Here is a 6337-nt window from a genome sequence, read left to right as displayed (position 1 = left end):
CACCAAATTCTAAAGTAGAACATACTAGCAGTGAACCTGAACCTGAATTTGAAGTTGAACATGCCAGTAAAGAAATTGAACCAGATCTTGGAGCTAAGGGAAAATCTGGTTTAAATCCAACTACACCACTCAAGGTCTACTCAAGGAAGAAAGTTCATATTTCTAAACCTGTGCAAATCCAAGAATCCGAACCACAATCAGGTACTGAAAATTCTGTTCCTTTGTGTGTTCAATCTGACTCTGCTCCTTGTGAATTTAATGATTTAGACCTGCCTATTGCTGTTCGAAAAGGAACACGAGAATGCACTAAGCATCCCATCTCAAATTTCGTGTCTTTCCATAAACTCTCTCCACAACATAAAACTTTCCTTACCACCATCAACTTCATTTCAATCCCACAAACACTACAAGAGGCACTTAGAAATAAGAACTGGTTACATGCTATGAAAGAGGAGATGAATGCCCTAGAGAGAAATAAGACTTGGGAAATTGTAAACCTGCCTAAAGGAAAGAAAACAGTGGGGTGTAAATGGGTGTTTACTTTGAAATATAGAGCTGATGGTTCATTAGAAAGGCATAAAGCTCGGTTGGTCGCAAAAGGATATACACAGACATATGGGATAGATTACCAAGAGAACTTTGCACCCGTTGCAAAAATGAATACTGTGCGTGTTCTTTTGTCTTTAGCCACTAACTTTGGTTGGTGTTTACAGCAATTTGATGTTAAGAATGCGTTCTTACATGGGGATTTAGAAGAAGAGGTGTACATGAAACCTCCACCGGGTTTCAATGAAATATTTTTTGAAAAGAAAGTGTGCAGGTTAAAGAAAGCTTTATATGGATTAAAACAATCACCAAGGGCTTGGTTCGGAAGATTTACTAAAGTGATGCTAGCAATGCAATACAAACAAAGTCAAGGAGATCATACTTTGTTCATAAAACATTCCAAAGGAGGTGTTACAGCTCTACTTGTATATGTAGATGACATCATCATCACCGGGAATGATCCAATTGAAAGAGAAACACTCAAAAAGTGCTTAGCAAAGGAGTTTGAAATTAAAGAACTAGGGAGGCTGAAGTATTTTTTAGGCATTGAGGTGGCATACTCAAGTAAAGGCATCTTTGTTTCCCAACAAAAGTATGTCTTAGACTTGCTTGAAGAAACAGGCAATCTTGGATGCAAGGCAGCAAGCACACCCATTGAGCCTAACTTGAGATTGAATGAAGAGAAGGATGATAGCACAGTAGATAAGCGAAGATATCAGCGGTTGGTTGGGAAATTGATATACTTGTCCCATACAAGGCCGGACATAGCATTTGCTGTAAGTGTAGTAAGCCAATTTATGCATGATCCAAGAGAGAAACACTTGCAGGCTGTTAATAGAATTCTATCCTACCTCAAAGGGACACCGGGTAGAGGAATTTTGTTCAAGAAAAATAAAGGATTGCTCATAGAGGCATACACTGATGCTGATTATGCAGGTTCTGTTGTAGATCGTAGATCAACTTCAGGATATTGTACATTTCTTGGTGGGAACCTAGTGACATGGAGGAGTAAGAAGCAATCGGTTGTTGCAAGATCAAGTGCGGAAGCAGAGTTTAGAGCTATGGCTCATGGAGTTTGTGAATTGCTATGGCTCAAAATAATACTTGATGATCTTAAAATCAAGTGGGAAGGACCTATGAAACTCTATTGCGACAACAAGTCTGCCATCAACATTGCACACAATCCAGTGCAACATGATCGCACAAAGCACATCGAAGTTGATAGACATTTTATTAAAGAAAAGCTGGACAGTGGCATGATTTGCACTCCATATGTAGCATCAAATAATCAATTGGCAGATGTCTTAACTAAGGGAATGCCAACTTCCAACTTTGAAGACATTACATGCAAGATGGGAATGGAAAATATCTATTCACCATCTTGAGGGGGAGTGTTGAAAATCTAGAATATCTTTTTCTATGTATATCCCATGATTTCTGCTATATCCCATGATTTTTGCTCTATTTTAGGATAGAATAATTTACTCCTAATGTATTTTAGGATAGAATAAATTAGCTCCTAATTTTTAGGAAATTACAGATTTCATGGAATTGACAAAAGTCAAATTCCATTTGTATAAATGTTGTACAGAGTCCAAAACAAAAGATATGACAGAACAATTCAGTTTTTCTTTTTGTTCAAATACCATCATCATTTTCTCCACTAATTCCACCACAAAATTACTTACCATAATATCATTGACAACACTTAAAAATTAGTCACACACCCCCAGATAAATCCCAAGTAACTCATCTAAATTAGATAGAATCAAGAAGATGCAATACTTAGTTCCTTGTGTCACCATCTGGATTTTCAATTTAAATCCCAAGCAACTCATCTGCAAAGGAACCAAACTCGGTACAAAGCCAGCTAATTTCTAAGCATAATCGTTTCCTTAGCAGCAAACCCAGTACAAACTGGTAACTCTCTGCCTTAAGCCCTGTTTAATGATGAAAATACAACCTCCAAATGAACCTTCCTGCAAATGCTTTCTTGTAATTGTTGGGATTTCTAAAACCTAAATTTTAGTTTCTAATTCACCTATTTTCTTTTCTCCAGAACAGTACTTATCACCATAAATAAAATTCATTAACAATATTGAAGATTTTTAATAAACCCAAACAGATTCCAAGTAACCCATCTAGATTAATTAGTCCAACAAAATATCAACATCCAAGAAAACATGCATATACTATTTTCAGCCCATCGTTCATTTCCATACTCAAATCAAATGCTAAAGTGCAACATCAGTGCATGAAAATCCTGTAAATGCTTGCAAAGGACAAGTCTACACAATTCACCTAACTTCTTACTAAGGCTAGTATGTCTAGTTACTTTTGCCTTAAACCTTGAAGAATGGTCAAAATCAACCTCTAAATGGACCTTGATGGAATATGGTTTTTTTCCAAATCTCTGAAATTTCTAGAAGTAGAGTCTCAGATCCCCTATACCATTTTAACTTTCTCTGTTTTCTTCACCCCAGTGCTACTTATTTACCATAAAATCATTAACAATGCTCAAAATTTGTGAAAACAAACCCACAGATAAATCCCAAGTAATTCACCTAAATTAGATAGAATCCAAAATGCAATGCGTCCTTGTGTACAAGTCCTCTAATTGCCTACTAAGGAACCAATCTTTGTGCAGCATCAACAAACCTCTAAACAAACCTAATATTATTTGGTTAATCATTGCCTTAAGCCTTGTAGAATGGCTAAAAAAGACTCCAAATGAACCTTGCTGACTTGCAATTCTTGGGATTTCTTAAACCTAGTATTATTTGGTTAATCATTCCCTTAAGCCTTGTAGAATGGTTAAAAAAGGCTCCAAATGAACCTTGCTGACTTGCAATTCATGGGATTTCTTAAACCTAACTTTCTGTTCTATATGCCTTTTTTCTTTTCACCATTTGTTTGACCAGAACATAGCTCATTTATCATAAAATTAATTGGCAATACTCCAAATATTCAACAACCCACAATTAAACTCTTAAGTAACCCACATACACTAATTAGAATCTAACAACATGCAGATATACTTTGTTCCTTCTTTCTCCATTTGAATATCCGATTGATACCCTAATTAGAATCCTATATTTGCATGAAAGGGCAAAACTCTACAAATCTACCTAACTTCTTTCTAACCTAGTATATTCTGAGCACTCTTAACCAGAAACCTTGTGGAATGGTCAAAAACATCCTCCACTTGAATCAAAGCACAATATGCTTTCTTGCAAATGTCTGCAATTTCTAAAACCTGAGTTTCAGAGTTTCTAATTAAAATTTATTTCTTAACCATTTATTTGACCACAAACCTCAAAATTGTAACAAATCCACAGATATATTCAAAGTAACTCATCTAGACAAGACAAAGGCCATAAACATCTCAGAAATCCAAAATGATGCGTTACTTAGTTCCTCATGCATATTCAACTTAAACACTATACTACAACATCCTCACCTAAGAGGTATTCAAAGCCCTGTCTAGTTGACCAGCGAAATCCTTCCAAGAAATGGAACACACAAGAGCAAACTCTTTAGACCCAAATAATATCAAAAACAAAATTGCGTTGTTGATTCTTAAAATTGTAACTTTCGCTCTAATGAAAGCCTTTGTCTGTATCCATGGCACTATCATTTCTAGAGAAGTCAAATGCGCACCTATCTCCTCTTTTCTAGAAATTAAAATCCAGCCATCTTAGGCCCTCACTACTCTAGGCATTACCCATTTCATTCTGAAAAGTTCATTTGTATCTGACAATAATCTACAGCCATTTCTAAATCAAAACTAAAATTTTCTACTGTGATTCATTATTCTCTCTGTGGGGTTTCAATCTCTACTGATAAGCAGCATAGTTTAAAAATATAAACTGACACAAGTACTAATTGGGCAGTTAGCTTTCATATTTCAGTCTCAAAATGTCTAAAATCATTAAATTTATTAGCCAAAGATTTTAACGTAGGTGTTGAAGATATGTGATCTGATATTATGGAAAGATTTGATAATATAAATATTAGGAAAGATTTGATTATAGTATCATATATTAATTAGGTATCATATGATTATAGTATCATATATTAATTAGGTAATAGTATGATTATAGTATCATATGATTATAGTATCCACTTGTGTATATATATATTTGTATATTGTGTAGTCCAAAGTGAAATAGAAGAAAAGTATTTTTTCTCTCCATTTTTCTTAGTTTACATGGTATCAGAGCCCGTCTAGGGTTCTGGGAAAAATACCACCTTTGCTTCTTGTCAATTCCAGCCTTAATTGCTGGTTCCTTTCTTATTCTCTCCAGCCTTCATTGCTGTTCCTGTTACTATACATTTTTTTTTTCCCCCCCTCCTATTCAATCATGGCGGATGCTACATCCTCAACGCGGCAATTGTCTTCAACTATGGAAGAAGAACAAAGTACACGGAACACAACAGAGCTTCAAAACATCCAGGCAGCATATAGACTAAATGGAAAAAATTATTTGAAGTGGTCTCAATTGGTTCGAACATTCCTGAAAGGAAAAGGAAAGTTGAGTCATCTATTGGAAATAGCACCGGATAGTGAAACGGCGGGGTTTGAAGCATGGGAACAAGAGGATTCAATGATCATGTCTTGGTTATGGAATTCCATGATTCCTGAAATCAGCGATACATGTATGTTTCTTCCTACAGCAAAGGCAATTTGGGATGCCCTTCATCAGACATATTCCAAGGTTAATGATGCAGCTCTTATCTATGACATCAAGACAAAGACAACTGGAGCAAAACAAGGGACAAAAACAGTGACGGAGTATGCCAATTTTCTGCAAAACCAGTGGCAGGAACTGGATTATTACAGGGCACTTGATTTGAACTGTAGCAAATGTGCAGTGTTTATCAAGAAGTTCATAGAAAGGGATCGAGTTTATGATTTTTTGGCTGGCCTAAACTCTGAATTCGATCTTGTACGAATTCAAATTCTGGGCAGGCCAGAGTTTCCTTCTTTAACAGAAGCAATATCCCAAGTACGTGGAGAAGAAAGTCGCAGGGGTATTATGTTAGAGCTACCTTCAATAGAAAATTCAGCCCTTTTAAGTTCCAAATCTCAGCGGTTGGTACTGAACAAGGTTGCTGCGGACAAGACCAATCAAACAAGTGGGCAAAAGAATCGCGAGGAGTTGTGGTGCACATACTGCAAGAAACCACAACACACCATAGATCAATGCTGGAAACTACATGGGAAACCACCCACTCGTGAATGGGGACAAAAAGGTGGCCAGCAAAGGCAGGCTCATATGTCGGTTCAAGATCCAACTCAAGTGATTGGAGGGTTTAGTATGGAGGAAATTGAGAAGCTTAAAAGTATGTTAGAGACAGTTGACAAACCAGCAACTAACAATTCTCAATCAAGGAATCCGGGTATGTGTTCATTGACACTTTCAGGTAAGGCTCTAGTCTCTTTTGCATTTAGTGTTTTAGGCAATGAGCTTAGGAATGTCTGGATTCTTGACTCTGGTGCTACGGACCATATGACTCATATTTCAAATAAATTCAAAACCTATAATCCCTGTCCTAGCAATAGAAAGATTGTTGTTGCAGATGGTACTACAACCACTGTGGCAGGTATCGGAGATGTCCAAGTTACTCCAAATTTGATTCTTAAAAATGTTCTTCATGTTCCTCGATTATCTACAAATTTGGTTTCTGTAAAAAAACTTGCCAAGGATCTAGCTGGCTCTGTTATATTTGATGAATCCTGTTGTGACTTTCAGGACCGGGGCTCGGGAAAGAGGATTGGACTAGCTAA

General features: G+C 36.5%; 1 protein-coding gene across 1 annotated transcript; it reads left to right on the top strand.

The window, feature by feature from the left end:
- Positions 1 to 4715: 4715 nt before the first annotated feature.
- LOC113779359 lies at positions 4716 to 6337 on the top strand. Its single transcript, XM_027324925.1, has 2 exons — positions 4716 to 5973; positions 6303 to 6337. Exons 1-2 carry the CDS (start codon positions 4911 to 4913, stop codon positions 6335 to 6337), a joined length of 1098 nt encoding a protein of 365 aa, XP_027180726.1. The 5' UTR covers positions 4716 to 4910.

Source organism: Coffea eugenioides, chromosome 8, assembly GCF_003713205.1.
Source record: "Coffea eugenioides isolate CCC68of chromosome 8, Ceug_1.0, whole genome shotgun sequence".
Classification (NCBI taxonomy): Eukaryota; Viridiplantae; Streptophyta; class Magnoliopsida; order Gentianales; family Rubiaceae; genus Coffea; species Coffea eugenioides.
The sequence above is the reverse complement of the archived record's forward strand: the minus strand, read 5'-3'. Positions and strand labels throughout refer to the sequence as shown.

Bases quoted from the DNA above. Each gene is read 5' to 3' on its own strand.
- LOC113779359 (XM_027324925.1), top strand. From the start codon at position 4,911: ATGGCGGATGCTACATCCTCAACGCGGCAATTGTCTTCAACTATGGAA. The intron at 5,974-6,302 runs GTAAGGCTCTAG...TGTGACTTTCAG, and splicing joins GTGTTCATTGACACTTTCAG to GACCGGGGCTCGGGAAAGAG.